The sequence below is a fragment of the Salvelinus fontinalis genome, chromosome 12, assembly GCF_029448725.1.
Source record: "Salvelinus fontinalis isolate EN_2023a chromosome 12, ASM2944872v1, whole genome shotgun sequence".
NCBI classification, from domain to species: domain Eukaryota; kingdom Metazoa; phylum Chordata; class Actinopteri; order Salmoniformes; family Salmonidae; genus Salvelinus; species Salvelinus fontinalis.
In genome coordinates, this window is record NC_074676.1 from 13,229,344 (window position 1) to 13,249,015 (window position 19,672).

The 19,672-nt window shown below is 43.1% G+C and overlaps 1 protein-coding gene across 5 annotated transcripts in view; it reads left to right on the forward strand.

The window, feature by feature from the left end:
* The window catches only part of LOC129866828 (tetraspanin-9-like), a 298,952-nt gene that overhangs the window by 169,003 nt on the left and 110,277 nt on the right, over window positions 1-19,672 (forward strand). For 4 of the 5 annotated variants that reach the window (XM_055939761.1, XM_055939763.1, XM_055939762.1 and 1 more), the window contains one exon: window positions 18,364-18,443. In XM_055939761.1, the coding sequence (XP_055795736.1) occupies window positions 18,381-18,443 (63 nt within the window). In that variant the 5' untranslated portion in view covers window positions 18,364-18,380. Of the gene's footprint in view, window positions 1-17,228; window positions 18,444-19,672 lie in introns of those variants that run through there. The other variant, XM_055939760.1, reaches the window with a different exon arrangement.

Genomic DNA, 19,672 nt, shown 5'->3' on the forward strand with positions numbered 1-19,672 from the left:
ATCCCTAATTAGTTCCACCATCCAGACACCTTTACCAACTTTATTGTTGTAAGTCACCGGTAGGGACTCAAAATGGCTGCTATCGTCTCGTTGCCCAATTACCTGGATGCCAGACTTAGTCATAAAAGGCCAAGACAGTATCATAACTATCCAATTGTATTGACGTCTGTCTGTCAATTTGATTTGGCCAAGTAGAAAAGAGCTTGTTAGCATACTGACAAGGACGGACAGGAAGGACAGGATGGTCAGTCTTAGACCACATGTCTATTTATAACCTTTAGCCAGCCGGAATGATAAGCAGGGAGGTGCCAGACACGCTGGAGACTGACTGGTGTCCCACAAATTAGGATGACCCCCAACCATTTTTTCAGTTTGAACCCTGTGACATTTGAGTTCCTAGAAGTGTGTGGTCCATTTATGCAGTTTTTTCACCTGACATGTCCTCCATGTTGTCCATTTTGTACACAGTAACAGCCTTGGCCCCAGTGTGTATAGAGTGTATAGAGTAACCAAGAGGAATGAGAGCTGAGATAGTGTGGGCAAACATGCCCTTTGTAGTCCGATTTTTTTCCCTGTCATTTAGCAGATGCTCTTCAGTCAACCTTTTTGTTTTTTACCCCCTTTTTCTCCCGATTTTAATTACGATCTTGTCTCATTGCTGCAACTCCCCAACGGGCTCGGGAGAGGCGAAGGTGGAGTCTTGCGTCCCATGACACGCCAAACCACGCTCCTTAACACACGTTCGCTTAACCCAGAAGCCATCTGCGCTAATGTGACGGAGGAAACACCGCTCAACTGATGACCATAGTCAGCCTGCAGGCACCCGGCCCGACACAAGGAGTTGAGCCAAGAAAAGCCCGCCCGGCCAAACCCTCCCCTAATCCAGATGACGCTGGGCCAATTGTGCGCCGCCCTATGGGACCCGCGGTCACTCCGCCTGACTCTGCCATATATTCTTAGTTCCGCGCCAATGACTGCAGGAGACAGGAGAAGGGAGACACATGTTTGTGCTCTCTTGTCAACCGGAGTGTGAAGAAGCTGTAGAGATGACAGAGCAAACAGACCACACACACCAAGAAAAGCCAAGTCCTCCAGTCTAAACAGTAGACCTGCAGGCACATCCGTCAGACAGAGCTGCAACAGATGAGAGAAGACAGAAGACAGGCAGAGCCCAACAAACAGACAAACACAGGCTAGTTCATTAGCATTTCAAAAATATAGGACAAAACACACATGACAAGAGCGACAAACACAACACAACATAAAGAGAGACCTAAGACGACAACATAGCATGGCAGCAACACATGACAACACAACATGTTAGCAACACAACACGGTAGCAACATGGCAGCAGCACAACATGGATCGCAGCACAAAACAGGGTACCAACATCATTGGGCACAGACAACAGCACAAAGGCCAAGAAGGTAGAGACAACAATACATCACGCAAAGCAGCCACAACTGTCAGTAAGACTGTCCATGATTGAGTCTTTGAATGAAGAGACTGAGATAAAACTGTACAGTTTGAGTGTTTGTTGCAGCTCGTTCCAGTCGCTAGCTGCAGCGAACTGAAAAGAGGAGCGACCCAGGGATGTGTGCGCTTTGGGGACCTTTAACTGAATGTGACTGGTAGAATGGGTGTTGTATGTGGAGGATGAGGGCTACAGTAGATATCTCAGATAAGGGGCAGTGAGGCCTAAGAGGGTTTTATAAATAAGCATGTTGTGTCTTTAGTATCATTAAAGGTGAAGACTTATTTTATCAAATCAATTCTCTGTAATTATTATTGCGTGATTAAACTAATCATGTCAGGGGACCACGGAAAATCTTCAGATTCCAAAGTTATAATTTTCCGAATATCTGATCAATTAGTCTTCTGTTAATGAATTATTCTTTACCTTACATTAGTCTGATTTCAAACGTCGTAGAATTCTTGGTTAGCCTAAACCATGAGTCATCCATACACCAATTGGCTTAATAATATATTTACTAACTAAATAAATAATCACAGAAATGCATAACAAACAACAGTAGAAATTGGTTACTAACAATGATAGTGAAGATCCCCTAGTGGGCTCAACCGATATGCCGGCTTGGTATACAAAGGAAACGGAGTGTGGACTGATAAAGGAGCGGGAAAGACAAATGGATTCATTACACAGAGTCTATAATTATATACATTGAAAAGCAAATCCTTCACACATGAACGGCCGCTCATTCGAGAATAATTGCAAGCATATATTTACGCCCGTATGTCATTGTTGTATTCTCTGTTGGAATCCGGTCCGTCTGCTGGAGAGTTCATCAGAGTCTCTCTGGTTGCGTTTCCCCAAAGATCAAAGTATTTTGTAGTTAGAATGGATACTTCAGAGTACCATTCAGAAATGTTCTCATAGAATAGATGTTTAGACGGTTGTCTGTACTCGCATCCTAGGTTAACATAATTTCTAGCTGCAGTCTAGTAATTAGTATCTAAGATTTGCTCTTATTCTGTAGGGATCGATTGTCTCAGAGTTTAACCATTTCCAACCTTGTAACCAATGCTCCACGTGGTATGGTTAGGAATTCAACAACCATTGCGGCCTTAGCTTACACCGGGGTTTGCGTGGTCTGATGTGAATTTCCTCAGGAGGGGGTTTTATTCGTAGCAATAGAAAAGGGAGGTACCATGACGCCTGATCATGTCGGTGCTCAGGGGGCGTGGCCATTGACTAGTTCAACTTTACAGGAAATGCAATTCTCTCAAATAAAAGATTAACATCACATTACATAATTTCACAAATAGTTTCATCTTTACTCATTCATTTTACATAAAAATTAGATGCAAACCCCATAATTGAGAAATGTACACATTCAGAGATATAGTTATGTGTGTATGAAACACACTAAACATAACTGTCCCTTATGTGTCCACGGACCCTTCCCACACTCTCAAAAGTGGACATTTTGTTTAAATCTCCCATTTTGGGGATTTAGGAGTTCGGACAAGTGAAATCCTTTGTTCACTCTGTCGTCTCTCTCTCTGCATGACCAGGGGGAGAGAGTCTCCACCAGGAATTTATGGCCTGAGATAACAGAACCTGGGTGTAGGAGAGAGTGAGAGAAAGGGGGAAGCCACGATCTACACCCAGAAAGTGCCACGTCATGACAAGCATCAACCAGTGTGTCTTGCGATGGGTATACAGAGATGACCAGTTTACAGAAGAATATAGAGTGCAGTGATGTGTCCTATAAGGAGCATTAGTGGCAAATCCGATGGCCAAATGGTAAAGAACATTTAGCCACTCGAGAGCACCCTTTTCTGCCGATCTATAAATTACCTCTCTATAATCTAGCATGGGTAGGATGGTCATCTGAATCAGGGTTAGTTTGGCAGCTGGGGTGAAAGAGGAACAATTGGGGTGAAAGAGGAGCGATTACAAAGCCTGCAACTTTGATATGTGCTGAGGGAAGGACAGTGTACCGTCTAGCCATACTCCCAAGTACTTGTATGAGGTGACTACCCTCAGAGGTAGTAATCACACCTGTGGGGAGAGGGGCATTCTTCTTACCAACCACGTGATCTTTGTTTTGGAGGTGTTCAGAACAAGGTTAAGGGCAGAGAAAGCTTGTTGGACACTAAGAAAGCTTTGTTGTAGAGCGTTTAACACAAAATCCGGGAAGGGGTCAGTTGAGTATAAAACTGTATCATCTGCATATAAATGGATGAGAGAGCTTCCTACTGCCTGAGCTATGTTGTCGATGTAAATTGAGAAGAGAGTGGGGCCTAGGATTGGGCCGTGGGGTACACCCTTGGTGACAGGCAGTCGCTGAGACAGCAGATGTTCTGACTTTATACACTGCACCCTTTGAGAGAGAGAGTTTGCAAACCAGGCCAAAGACCCCTCAGAGACACCAATACTCCTTAGCCGGACCACAAGAATTGAATGGTCTACCGGATCAAAAGCTTTGGCCAAGTCAATAAAAATAGCAGCACAACATAGCTTAGAATAGAGGGCAATGGTGTCATCATTGAGAACCTTTAATTAGAGAATACTATAGACATCAAGAAAGCCAGTCAGTTAATTATTGACACGTTTTTCCAACACTTTTGATAAACAGGGTAAAATAGAAATATAACAGTTAGGATCAGCTTGATCTCCCCTTTAAATAAAGGACGAACCGTGGCTGCCTTCCAAGCAATGGGAACCTCCCCAGAGAAGAGAGACAGGTTAAAAATGGTCAGAGATGGGCTTGGCGATTATAGGGGCAGCAACCTTAAAGAAGAAATGGTCTAAAGCATCTGACCCAGATGGTTTAAGGAGCTCCTTTAGCACCTCGGACTCAGTGACCGCCTGCAGGGAGAAACATTGTATTGGGGCAGGGGGAAAAGAGGGAGGAGCATCAGGGCTAGTCGCATTAGAAGGGGTGGGAGATGAGGAAATATTGGATGGGCAAGGAGGCATGGCTGAGTCAAATAGGAATCCTGACTTAATGAAGTGGTGATTAAAGAGCTCAGCCATGTGCTTCTTGTCAGTAACAACCACATCATCAACATTAAGGGACATGGACAGCTGTGAGGAAGAGGGTTTATTCTCCAGGTCTTTAACTGTTTTCCAGAACTTCTTGGGGTTCGACTCACAGAGAGGGAACTGCTCCTTAAAGTAACTAACTTTGGCCTACCGGATAGCCTGAGTGCACTTATTTCTCATTTGCCTGAACGAGAGCCAGTCAGGCTGAGTATGCATGTGCCAAGCCTTTCGCAGAATGCAATTCTTGAGGTGGAGTAACTCTGCAAGAGTCCGGTCAAAATAGCCCCATAACATCAAAGATCCACTACCAAATTTTACAGTATTTGGGTTTATGATCACACTCATCTAATTTGTACATGTGCAGTTTCCAGGGATGCTTGCCGAATGATTAAATGGTTTTTCTGTATCTTATTAGATACTGTTCCACATTAAGAAACTCTTAGAGGCCAGAGTCTTAATCCTGCAGATTTAATTTTCTTTATCATTTCACCCAATAGGTTTAAGAAGAAACCTAAGATGACTTTGCACTATTGGTCTAATTATTGAAGTGCTTCTTAAATAGAACTGGCCCACCACCCACCACTGTTTCTGTTCTGCTGGCGATGGTGCCGTGTGGCTAGACTACATAAGCTTTACTCCAATAGAGCTCCACACAGATATGCCAGAACTAATGTTGTTTGTTTCATATTTACTCTGCCTGACACAGCCACAGGGCACTTTTACTTTGATTTTATGTTATACTCTTTCATACCATGATAGAAAAGCAGTAGTGTTTTGGCTGGACGAGCCCTGAAAATGAGTATTCTAGGATGGATCTTCCTACTGAACTCGAAGCTCGCTTTCCAGGTTTCCTTTTTAACACGTATCGAAGGAGCTGCCAGGTTTATTCAGCATCAGAGAAAGTTAGAATGAAGAATCCCTGTGCAACCTTGCTCTTGCCTAATAAAGGACTTCAGAGCCCCATGCCTTTTGGTTCTCTTCTGTTGAGTTGATGGCGATGAATGCAGCTGGGATCTGTTCACGTGGGAGTGAGAGGAGGAACGTGCCCTTGTGTCTGGTGGAGGCATCAGCAGCACACTCACATGCTAGCTAAGGGCCCCCATAGCTCTCTGATGAATGCATGTCCTCCTATGAGGCAGCGGCTACTGACGCACAACGTATTGAATTAATAGTTAAGGGCCTGACGGGCTGTGATCAGACAACACACAGGAGCTGAGCCAACGCTTCTTTAGCTATCTGTGTGGGACCACTTTCATCGTTCTCATCCCACACCAGGCTTACGTGAACAGTGACGCTGACATTAAGGATTATTATTAAAGTTGAATGTGGCATGTAGAATAGTCTGTCACAGACACAGCTGCCCATGGAGAGAGGAGCACTGCACTCTGAAACAGGAAACTGATTTTAGGTAAACAATTTGGTTAAGGCCACCAGAGGATAGTGGGAAAGCTGTTATCGCAGGTGCAGCAAAATGCTTAGATTTCTAGCTCCAACATACCTAAGAATACACAGCAATACACATAAATCCCTCAAATAACAATTATGTAATTGAGAAACATCAGAACGGGCAATGTCAAAGTCCGGAATATAAATATATATATACAGTACCAGTCAAAAGTTTGGACACACCTACTCATTCAAGGGTTTTTCTTTATTTTTACTATTTTCTACATGGTAGAATAATAGCGAAGACATCAAAACTATGAAATAACACATATGGAATCATGTTGTAACCAAAAAAGTGTAAAACAAATCAAAATAGATTTTAGATTTTAGATTCTTCGAAGTAGCCACCCTTTGCCTTGATGACAGCTTTGCACACTCTTGGCATTCTGCAAAGAAACCATTACTAAAAGACACCAATAATAAGAAGAGACTTGCTTGGGCCAAGAAACACGAGTAATGGACATTAGACCAGTGGAAATCTGTCCTTTGGTCTGATGAGTCCAAATTTTTGATTTTTGGTTCCAACCACCGTGTCTTTGTGAGATGCAGAGTAGGTGAACGGATGATCTTCGCATGTGTGGTTCCCACTGTCTTTGATTTATTTAGAATTCAAGGCACACTTAACCAGCATGGCTACCACATCATTCTGCAGCGATACGCCATCCCATCTGGTTTGTACTTAGTGGGACTATTATTTGTTTTTCAACAGGACAATGACCCAAAATAGACCTCCAGGCTGTGTAAGGGCTATTTGACCAAGAAGTAGAGTGATTGAGTGCTGCATCAGATGAGCTGGCTTCACAATCACCCGACCTCAACCCAATTGAGATGATTTTGGATGAGTTGTACCGCATAAGGAAGGAAAAGCAGCCAACAAGTGCTCAGCATATGTGGGAACTCCTACAAGACTGTTGGAAAAGTATTCCAGGCGAATCTGGTTGAGAGAATGCCAAGATTGTGCACAGCTGTCATCAAGGCAAGGGGTGTCTACTTTGAAGAATATTAAATATATTTTGATTTGTTTAATACATTTTTGGTTACTACATGATTCCAAATGTGTTATTTCATAGTTTTTATGCATTCACTATTCTTCTACATTGTAGAAAATAGTACAAATAAAGAACAACCCATGAATGAGTAGGTGTGTCAAAACTTTTGATTGGCAGTGCATAAATCAATGAGATATTTATTTTCACTGAATCTCCGTTTGGGTATTGGTTAGACTGCAATTAGGGTGTGGAAATGTTATACTCTTAGTACTCTATCCTACTCCCGACCGTCACGTTGTACAGCACCATATTTTCCTAACGGAAACTCTGTTTCGTTTTTAAATTTTTCGTAATAGAAACACCATAATATTAATCTAATTAATTAAGCTACATTTCTTAAAATCAATCCCATACTGTATACTATGTTCTTGCAAAAAGGTTTTAGATTCTCTAGCTCTGGATAAGAGCGTCTGCTAAATGACTTAAATGTAAATGTAAATGTATTACAGCCAATATTAAAGACTATCAAATGCTTCTCAAAGATGCCCTCTGGTGGTCAAACTAGCCCTAACTAGCATTAATGGCAACAATTGCTGACAATTAAATGACGTGCCATAGAATTATGCGGCAGCCCGGAAGGTGTGCTGCAGTATACCGCAACTTTTACAGGAAGAACCACTGTATACAGTGAATTTGGAAAGTATTCAGACCCCTTTACCTTTTCCACATTTTGTTACGTTACAGCCTTATTCTAAAATTGATTGGATACATTTTTTTCCTCATCAATCTACACACAATACCCAATAATGACAAAGTGAAAACAGGTTTTTAGAAATTTTTGCAAATGTATTCAAAATGAAGAACAGAAATACCTTATTTACATAAGTATTCAGACTAGAGGTCGACCGATTATGATTTTTCAATGCCGATGCTGATTATTGGAGGACCAAAAAAGCCGATACCGATTAATCGGACGATTTTTAAAATGTATTTGTAATAAGACAATTACAACAATACTGAATGAACACTTATTTTAACTTAATATAATACATCAATAAAATCAATTTAGCCTCAAAAAAATTATGAAACATGTTCAATTTGGTTTAACTAATGCAAAAACAAAGTGTTGTAGAAGAAAGTAAAAGTGCAATATGTGCCATGTAAGAAAGCTAACGTTTAAGTTCCTTGCTCAGAACATGAGAACATATGAAAGCTGGTGGTTCCTTTTAACATGAGTCTTCAATATTCCCAGGTAAGAAGTTTTAGGTTGTAGTTATTATAGGACTATTTCTCTCTATACGATTTGTATTTCATATACCTTTGACTATTGGATGTTCTTATAGGCACTTTAGTATTGCCAGTGTAACAGTATAGCTTCCATCCCTCTCCTCACCGCTACCTGGGCTCGAACCAGGAACACATCGACAACAGCCACCCTCGAAGCAGCGTTACCCATGCAGAGCAAGGGGAACAACTACTCCAAGTCTCAGAGCGAGTGACGTTTGAAACGCTATTAGCGCGCACCCCGCTAACTAGCTAGCCATTTCACATCGGTTACACCAGCCTAATCTCGGGAGTTGATAGGCTTGAAGTCATAAACAGCGCAATGCTTGAAGCATTGCGAAGAGCTGTTGGCAAAACGCACGAAAGTGCTATTTGAATGAATGCTTACTGCTGCTGCCTACCATCGCTCAGTCAGACTGCTCTATCAAATCATAGACTTAATTATAACATAATAACACACAGAAATACGAGCCTTAGGTCATTTTTATTTATTTTATTTATTTAACCTTTATTTAACCAGGTAGGCAAATTGAGAACACGTTCTCATTTACACTTGCGACCTGGCCAAGATAAAGCAAAGCAGTTCGACACATACAACAACACATAGTTACACATGGAGTAAAAACAAACATATAGTCAATAATACAGTGAAAAAAAAATAAGTCTATATACAATGTGAGCAAGTGAGGTGAGATAAGGGAGGTGAAGGCAAACAGATATATGTATAAATAAATAAAAATATAAAAAGGCCATGGAGGCGAAGTGAGTACAACACAGCAAGTAAAATAAAAACTAAAAAAAAACACTGGAATGGTTGGTTTGCATTGGAAGAAAGTGCAAAGTAGAGACAGAAATAATGGGGTGCAAAGGAGCAAAATAAATTAATAAATAAATACAGTAGGTAAAGAGGTAGTTGTTTGGGCTAAATTGTAGATGGGTTATGTACAGGTGCAGTAATCTATGAGCTGCTCTGACAGCTGGTGCTTAAAGCTAGTGAGGGAGATAGGTGTTTCCAGTTTCAGAGATTTTTGTGGTTCGTTCCAGTCATTGGCAGCAGAGAACTGGAAGGAGAGGCGTCCAAAGGAAGAATTGGTTTTGGGGGTGACTAGAGAGATATACCTGCTGGAGCGCGTGCTACAGGTAGGTGCTGCTATGGTGACCAGCGAGCTGAGATAAGGGGGGACTTTACCTAGCAGGGTCTTGTAGATGACCTGGAACCAGTGGGTTTGGCGACGAGTATGAAGCGAGGGCCAGCCAACGAGAGTGTACAGGTCGCAGTGGTGGGTAGTATATGGGGCTTTGGTGACAAAACGGATGGCACTGTGATAGACTGCATCCAATTTATTGAGTAGGGTTTTGGAGGCTATTTTGTAAATGACATCACCGAAGTCGAGGATTGGTAGGATGGTCAGTTTTACAAGGGTATGTTTGGCAGCATGAGTAAAGGATGCTTTGTTGCGGAATAGGAAGCCAATTCTAGATTTGACTTTGGATTGGCGATGTTTGATGTGGGTCTGGAAGGAGAGTTTACAGTCTAACCAGACACCTAGGTATTTGTAGTTGTCCACATATTCTAAGTCAGAGCCGTCCAAAGTAGTGATGTTGGACAGGCGGGCAGGAGCAGGCAGCGATCGGTTGAAGAGCATGCATTTGGTTTTACTTGTATTTAAGAGCAGTTGGAGGCCACGGAAGGAGAGTTGTATGGCATTGAAGCTCGCCTGGAGGGTTGTTAACACAGTGTCAGAAGAAGGGCCAGAAGTATACAGAATAGTGTCGTCTGCGTAGAGGTGGATCAGAGAATCACCAGCAGCAAGAGCGACATCATTGATGTAAACAGAGAAGAGAGTCGGTCCAAGAATTGAACCCTGTGGCACCCCCATAGAGACTGCCAGAAGCCCGGACAACAGACCCTCCGATTTGACACACTGAACTCTATCAGAGAAGTAGTTGGTGAACCAGGCGAGGCAATCATTAGAGAAACCAAGGCTGTCGAGTCTGCCAATGAGGATGTGGTGATTGACAGAGTCAAAAGCCTTGGCCAGGTCAATGAATACGGCTACACAGTATTGTTTCCTATCGATGGCGGTTACGATATCGTTTATGACCTTGAGCGTGGCTGAGGTGCACCCATGACCAGCTCTGAAACCAGATTGCATAGCGGAGAAGGTGTGGTGTGATTCGAAATGGTCGGTAATCTGTTTGTTGACTTGGCTTTCGAAGACCTTAGAAAGGCAGGGTAGGATAGATATAGGTCTGTAGCAGTTAGGGTCAAGGGTGTCCCCCCCTTTGAAGAGGGGGATAACCGCAGCTGCTTTCCAATCTTTGGGGATCTCAGACGACACGAAAGAGAGGTTGAAGAGGCTAGTAATAGGGGTGGCAACAATTTCAGCAGATAGTTTTAGAAAGAAAGGTTCCAGATTATCTAGCCCGGCTGATTTGTAAGGGTCCAGATTTTGCAGCTCATTAAGAACATCAGCTGACTGTATTTGGGAGAAAGAGAAATGGGGAAGGCTTGGGCGAGTAGCAGAGGGGAGGGCAGTGCTGTTGTCCGGGGTAGGGGTAGCCAGGTGGAAAGCATGGCCAGCCGTAGAAAAATGCTTATTGAAATTCTCAATTATAGTGGATTTGTCGGTGGTGACAGTGTTTCCTATCTTCAGAGCGGTTGGAAGCTGGGAGGAGGTGTTCTTATTCTCCATGGACTTTACGGTGTCCCAGAACTTTTTTGAATTTGTGTTGCAGGAAGCAAATTTCTGCTTGAAAAAGCTAGCCTTGGCTGTTCTAACTGCCTGTGTATATTGGTTTCTGGCTTCCCTGAAAAGTTGCATATCACGGGGGCTGTTCGATGCTAATGCAGAACGCCATAGGATGTTTTTCTGTTGGTTAAGGGCAGTCAGGTCAGGAGAGAACCAAGGGCTATATCTGTTCCTGGTTCTAAATTTCTTGAATGGGGCATGCTTATTCAAGATGGTGAGGAAGGCATTTTAAAAAAATGACCAGGCATCCTCTACTGACGGGATGAGATCAATATCCTTCCAGGATACCCCGGCCAGGTCGATTAGGAAGGCCTGCTCGCTGAAGTGTTTCAGGGAGCGTTTGACAGTGATGAGTGGAGGTCGTTTGACCGCTGACCGCTGACCCATTACGGATGCAGGCAATGAGGCAGTGATCGCTGAGATCTTGGTTGATATGGTTGAATCCGGAAACTATCATCTCGAAAACAAAAAGTTTATTCTTTCAGTGAAATACGGAACCGTTCCGTATTTTATCTAACGGGTGGCATCCATAAGTCTAAATATTCCTGTTACATTGCACAACCTTCAATGTTATGTCATAATTACGTAAAATTCTGGCAAATTAGTTCGCAATGAGCCAGGCGGCCCAAACTGTTGCATATACCCTGACTCTGCGTGCAATGAAGGCAAGAGAAGTGATCACCTGGTTAATATTGCCTGCTAACCTGGATTTCTTTTAGCTAAATATGCAGGTTTAAAAATATATACTTCTGTGTATTGATTTTAAGAAAGGCATTGATGTTTATGGTTAGGTACACATTGGAGCAACGACAGTCCTTTTTCGCGAATGCGCACCGCATCGATTATATGCAACGCAGGACACGCTAGATAAACTAGTAAATCATCAACCATGTGTAGTTATAACTAGTGATTATGATTGATTGATTGTTTTTTATAAGATAAGTTTAATGCTAGCTAGCAACTTACCTTGGCTTCTTACTGCATTCGCGTAACAGGCAGGCTCCTCGTGAGGCATGTGGTTAGAGCGTTGGACTAGTTAACCGTAAGGTTGCAAGATTGAATCCCTGAGCTGACAAGGTAGAAATCTGTTGTTCTGCCCCTGAACAAGGCAGTTAACCCACCATTGAAAGGCCGCCATTTGAAAATAAGAATGTGTTCTTAACTGACTTGCCTAGTTAATTAAATATATCGGGAAAAATCGGCGTCCAAAAATACCGATTTCCGATTGTTATGAAAACTTGAAATCGGCCATAATTAATCGGCCATTCCGATTAATCGGTCGACCTCTAATTCAGACCCTTTTCTATGAGACTCGAAATTGAGCTCAGGTGCATCCTTTTTCCATTGATCATCCTTGAGATGTTTCTACAACTTTATTTTCGTCCACCTGTGGTAAATTCCGTTGATTGAAAAAGAAAAGGAGAGCCGCACTCTCGAGGAGCTCAGATGCAATAATTGAATAACCTAATAACCAACGTTTCGACAGACAAGCTGTCTTCATCAGGGTACAATGACTAACACTGTGGGTCACCAGTTTATACAGTGTCAAAGGACAGACACAGGTGTCTGTAATCATGGTCGGTTGTGGATTGATATCATTGGTTAATTTACAGATATAAATAGAACATCTAAAAAACATAAATGGATAGCATATGATCATAGATACAATTTGGCTACAAAGGCCTACAAACATTTACAATGAATAGCAAAATCACAAGAATGGCTTCAGATCAAAGGCTACATTGAGGGTCTTTAAATTAAAGATCCAGGCTGCCTCTCGTTTTAACAATAAATTGTCGAGGTCAACCCCTCTCCTAGGGAGGGTGAAGTGTTCGATGCCGATATAATGTAGGGACGAAATCGAGTGGTTTGCTTCCAAAAAGTGGGCAGCACTCCACCAATCAGGCCTTTATGGTAGAGTGGCCAGATGCTAGCCACTCCTAAGTAAAAGGCACATGACAGTTTGCCAAAAGGCACCTAAAGACCCATGAGAAACAAGATTCTCTGGTCTGATGAAACCAAGATGGCCTGAATGCCAAGCGTCACGTATGGAGGAAACCTGGCACCATCCCTACGGTGAAGCATGGTGGTGGCAGCATCATGCTGTGGGGATGTTTGTCAGCAGCAGGGACTGGGAGACTGGTCAGGATCGAGGGAAAGATTAACAGAGCAAAGTATAGAGAGATCTGTGATAAAAAAAACTTCTCCAGAGCGCTCAGGACCTCAGACTGGGTTGAATGTTCACCTTCCAACAGGACAATGACCCTAAGCACAAAGCCAAGACAACGCAGGAGTGGCTTCAGGAAAAGTCTCTGAATGACCTTGAGTGGCCCAGCCAGAGCCCGGACATGAACCCGATCGAACATTTCTGGAGAGACCTGAACATAGCTGTGCAGTGACGCCCCCCATCCAACCTGACAGAGCTTGAGAGGATCTGCAGAGAAGAATGGGAGAAACTCCCCAAATACAGGTGTGCCAAGCTTGTAGCGTCATACCCAAGAAGACTCTGTAATCGCTACTAAAGGTGCTTCAACAAAGTACTGAGTTAAGGGTCTGAATACTTATGTAAATGTGATATTTCAGTTTTTTTGTATACAGTTGAAGTCAGAAGTTTACATACACTTAGGTTGGAGTCATTAAAACTCATTTTTCAACCACTCCACAAATTTCTTGTTAACAAACTATAGTTTTGGGCAAGTCGGTTAGGACATCTACTTTGTGAATGACACAAGTAATTTTCCCAACAAATGTTTACAGACAGATTATTTCACTTATAATTCACTGTATCACAATTCCAGTGGGTCAGAAGTTCAAATACACTAAGTTGACTGTGCCTTTAAACAGCTTGGAAAATTCCAGACAATTATGTCATGGCTTTAGAAGATTCTGATGAGCTAATTGACATAATTTGAGTCCATTGGAGGTGTACCTGTGGATGTATTTCAATGCCTACCTTCAAACTCAGTGCCTTTTTGCTTGACGTCATGGCAAAATCAAAAGAAATCAGCCAAGACCTCAGAAAGAAAATGGTACACCTCCACATATCTGGTTCATCCTTGGGAGCAATTTCCAAATGCCTGAAGGTACCACGTTCATCTGTACAAACAATGGTACGCAAGTATGTCCTCTGGTCTGATGAAACAAAAATAGAACTGTTTGGACATTATGTAATGTTTGAAGGAAAAAGAGGGAGGCTTGCAACCCGAAGAACACCATCCCAACCGTGAAGCACAGGAGTGGCAGCGTCATGTTGTGGGGGTGCTTTTCTGCAGGAGGGACTGGTGCACTTCACAAAATAGATGGCATCATGAGGTAGGAAAATTATGTGGACATATTGAAGCAACATCTCAAGACATCAGTCAGGAAGTTAAAGCTTGGTCACAAATGGGTCTTCCAAATGGACAATGACCCCAAGCATACTTCCAATGTTGTGGCAGAATGGCTTAAGGACAACAAAGTCAAGGTATTGGAGTGACCATCACAAAGCCCTGAGCTCAATCCCATAGAAAATGTGTGGGCAGAACTGAAAAGCGTGTGTGAGCAAGGAGGCCTACAAACCTGACTCTGTTACACCAGCTCTGTCAGGAGGAATGTGCCAAAATTCCCCCAACTTATTGTGGGAAGCTTGTGAAAGGCTACCCGAAACGTTTGACCCAGTTAAACAATTTAAAGGCAATGCTACTAAATACTAATTGAGTGTATGTAAACTTCTGACCCACTGGGAATGTGATGAAAGAAATAAAAGCTGAAATAAATCATTCTCTGTACTATTATTTTGACATTTCACATTCTTTAAAATAATGTGATCCTAACTGACCTAAGACAGGGCATTTTTACTAGCATTAAATGACAGGAATTGTGAAAAACTGAGTTTAAATGTATTTGGCTAAGGTGTATGTAAACCTCTGACTGTATATTAGTAAAAATGTTTTTTTTAAACTGTTTTTGCTTTGTCATTATGGGGTATTGTGTGTAGATTGATGAAGAAAATAAACAATTTAATCAATTATACAATAAGGCTGTAACCTTAAAAATTGTGGAAAAAGTCAAGGGGTCTGTATACTTTCCGAAGACACTGTATGAATATGAAAGATGTGAACAGCAGTAGTTATATAGGATGAGCCACTAGAATACAGTATCAGATGACCTGGACTCCACAATCACCTGACCTCAACCCAATTGAGATTGTTTGGGATGAGTTGGACCGCGGAGTGAAGGAAAAGCAGCCAACAAGTGCTCAGCATATGTGGGAACTCCTTCCAGACTGTTGGGAAAGCATTCCTCATGAAGCTGGTTGAGAGAATGCCAAGAGTGTGCAAAGCTGTCATCAAGGCAAAGGGTGTCTACTTTGAAGAATCTCAAATATAAAATATATTTTGATTTGTTTAACACTTTTTTGGTTACTACGTGATTCCATATGTGTTATTTCATAGGTTTGATGTCTTCACTATTATTCTACAATGTAGAAAATAGTAAAAATAAAGAAAAACCCATTAATGAGTAGGTGTGTCCAAACTTTTGACTGGTACTGTGCATATGAAGTGGGTAGGTAAAACAGTATGTAAACATTATTAAAGTGATCAGTGTTCAATGACTGTGTACATAGCGCAGCAGTCTCTAAGGTGCAGGGTAGAGTACTGGGTGTTAGCCGGTTAGTAACAGAGACTAAGATTCAGGGAAGGATACTGGGTGGAGGCGGCTAGTATTGACTATTTTACAGTCTGATGGCCTAGAGATACAAGCTGTTTTTCAGTCTCTCGGTTCCAGCTTTAATACGCCTGTACTGTCTGCCTTCTAGATGGTAGTGTGGTAAACAGACTGTGGCTCGGGTGGCTGATTGTGCCTCTGGTGATGCATTGGACAGACCGCACGACCGTCTGAAAAGCCCTGCAGTTGCGCAATTGCCGTACCAAGCAGTGATAAAGCCCGACAGGTTGCTCTCAATGGTGTGTCTGTGGAAGTTTGTGAGGGTTTGTATACCCCGTAGTATAAACACAAGAGACACGGATTAGTGTATCTCTGTGTATATAAGGTAGTACTGGGTTTACCTTAAGACCATTCAGCTGAAACTCTGTCCATCTGTCTCAGAGTTGCAGCCATCACAAGCACTCAACCTCGCCTTTGCCCGAAAGAGAGGAGGATCATTACCACAGCGCAGAGGTGTGGAGTTAAGACTAGGCTGTTTTCACAAACCCAACCTTGTGAAAGGGCTATGTAAGTGGGTGTTAAGGTGCTGGTATTGCTATTCTTTGTCCAGTAGTTCTCTGAGGTGAGAAAAGATGTATCAAAGTAAAGGAAAGACACGTGCTGTATCAAAAGGTATCAAATCTTTCATCCCATCTCATCAAATCAGCATGTACACTATAAAGGAAACGTCATCTCTCTCAGGGGGAGAGAGATCATTTACATTTACACAGATCATTTACATTGAGTCATATGGGGATTGAATTTTTAACCAGATTAGATACATGTAAGGATGGAGCTTTATGGAGGTGTAATATGTGTGTGAAACAACTGAGACGGTCCGTGTTTGACCCTGGTATTCCATAGGATAGCTCTGAGTATCTTTAAGCCACTCTCCCATTTCCATGCTTGAAATGGTGCGCTAATTCCAAAGGCTGAGTCCCTGCCAATTTATCGGCGCTCCTTACATGGACGTGAGCAAGCAGGTATTGAGCAACTGACAACGTTGTGACAAGGCTTCAGAGATACAGTACTCCTCAAGTCTGCATGCAGTAATCATCCTTATTATGATAGCGTTTTGATGTCATTATAGCCAGCTCATCACAAATATAGGCGTAAACATAAGCGAATAATAAATATAAGCGTAAATAAAACAGGAGCGTGAATATAGCAAGTGTCGTAATGAAATCGAAGGACTGGAGGTTGCATCGGAGAGCACTGGCCAACTCCACTATCTTCATGTGATATGTTCCACACTGACAGGAGAAGCCCATCCCCCCATGCAGATATTAATATGAACCTAGCCCCCCCCCGCTCACCCTCCTCCCACACGTTTCCCTGGCCTCATGATATTTAAATTAATGAATGGCCTCCTGGACCCCCTGACGCGCAGACAGCACAGATGAAATTGCTGAACTTGTATAGCCAAAGCAGTGTTACGATCAGCTTATTACATGGTCGGAGAGGAGGGGAGGATCCCGGGCTGCCTGCAGCCGCCTCATTGGTTGCTCCCTCAGCAGTGGGGAGGGGCCGAGGAGAGGCAAAGAGAGGCGAGGGAATGAGGGCAGTGCTCTAATTTAGGGGGGATAGGATTGGGAATGCCCGTTAGATGTGGCTTGCCGATAATAGCACACATCAGCCACGGCGCTGCAAATGAGAGCACAGGCAGAGAGCAGGGGACTGAGTGCAGAATGATACCATAGAGCACAGAGAGAGAGAAGGAGTGGGAGAGAGTGTATTGTCAGCACGTTGGAGAGCGCAAAGCACAGAGCACGGAGAGAGTGCAGGAAAAGAGGAGGAGAAGCGGAGAGAGGGGAAAAAGATAGAGGATTGTGTTTTTGTAGGGGGGTAAAAGTTCCCACCGCTCCAGGCAGAAAGCAGTCCTGAGGTCAGCAGCAGGGAGAAGTGAACCAGGTGGAAGAAGTGGAGCAGCTGACAGCAGGAGAGAAAGAGTCACAGGGGGTCTGCTCTCACGGCAAACATCACAGCAGTGTGGAGAGCACAGGAGATCCAGGGGACACTATTGAAACTTACCGACTCAAGGACGTAGTCTGCTGTCACTTGTCAGGGTAATAATGGTTCTCACTGGACTAGGGCTTCTCTGCATGGCTAACTCAAGAGCATGAGAGCAGACACTGGGCATTGGGCAGAAGACACATAGAGCTGGGAATAACACCTGTGTCGTTCCTTCCTCTCACTTACCTGTGTTGGGGAGATAGAACGATTCTGATAAAGAAACATTACGATTTTCTAGCCTTGAAGAGAATCAGTACAGAGCAGAGAGGGAGAGAGGAGCCTGTTAGAGGGGGAGAGTTCTGTCCTCTCATCTCTGAGACATGGTAGAGTGTGTAACAGTAGCGAGCCCCTCAGCAGCAGCAGCGTCAGCCCCAGAGCATGGAGAAGTCCAGCAGTGAGGAGTCAGCCATTCACCGCAGCCCGTCCGTGGATAGCCGCGACTCCGACTTTGCCCGCGCCTCTACATCTGGCCGCCCGTTCGGTGGCCGCGGCTTCACCGCCGGCGCGTTCTACGGCTCCACGGGGCCACGTGGCGCCTCCGCCGCACAGGGGCAGGCTGGGACAGCGGCTGATGCCAGCGTCAACGTCGGAGACAAGAGCAGCAATAACAAGTACACGGCGCCCAAAGGCAGCAAATACGTGGTCTTTTACCTGGATCTATCCTTTGTGTTCCTTTTAGAATTCAAGAAGTGCAACATGGCACGGGGCTGTCTCTGCTGTTTGAAGTACACGATGTTCCTCTTCAACCTTATCTTCTGGGTAAGTAAACATTATTTATCTATCTTCTTCTTCTCTTTCTCATGTCTCCATCATGTTTGTTCTCTTTTAGGGGTGCTAATTATAGGATGCATTAGGATGAATTTGGGCCAACAAGCAGGAATGACACTGACACATGGTTCTGGAAATTACTCAGCGGATACAAATGTAAAAGGGGTAGTCATTAGGTTTGCAGTAATATGAGTAAGGCAAGATGGTAAAATGTCATATTGCATAATACTTGTAAACTGATATACGGATCATTTAAAGATTTCTGTTCAGGCGTATGTGAGATAAAGATTGGTGTTCAAGCTTATGAGGATCATTATGAAAACCCTTTTCTTCTCAAGGTGATACTGTAGCTCTTTGTGCAACCATGTGTGTTTCATAACTATGTCTGCTTCATCATGGCATGATGGGGCTCATTTGCATGTTACTATCGCTGGTTGTTATTGAGGCGTTGGAGTGGGGGTTGTCACTCCAACGCCTCAAAGTCAAAATTTGCTATATCGTAAAAATTGATGAAAAACATTTGTTGTTTGGTTTTAATTTGAAGATTAGGGTTAGGCATACGGTTAGCAGTGTGGTTAAGTTTAGAGTCATGTTTAACATCAGATTTGAAAAATAGTTAGAAGTGTGGAGTGGTTGCTCCACCATGTCTCCATGCGGGTGCTCTGCTAGGGTGCTGGGGCTGGCACTCGTTCAGATGGCTTTACAACATGGCTCCTGATGGATGCTGATTTACTGCACACATGATGAGGATTTAGAGTGTTAAGCTGTCTAGTTAAAGGACAGGGGGGGCGCTGCTTACATGTTTTTGATGGAATCATGACATATCTGGGGAATGGTTATGAAAGATTTAAAACGATTGAGGATGTTTTCATTCATTTTGGAGAGCCACTGGAAGAGAGTTGGATGGGAATAATCTGATTTGTTGGTTTTATTTTACACATTGGGATTTTTGGGGTAACAGATCTAAAAAAAAAAAAAAAAAAAAAAAAAGACTAGCACTTTCACACATCATCATCAAATCCCCCAGATTTCAGTGGGTCTTATGTTTACATCTGTCATTTTGTTTGTGAAAGTAGGCATCCCCTGAAATATTTAACCAGTGGATTACCAGGGGTTTAGTTGATGGACCGGAGCCTTTTGTGTGGAGCCAGTCATGCGTGAAGCGTAATAACATCACAACACCACAGGGTATACCTCTCCAATCACATCATCACTAGCCT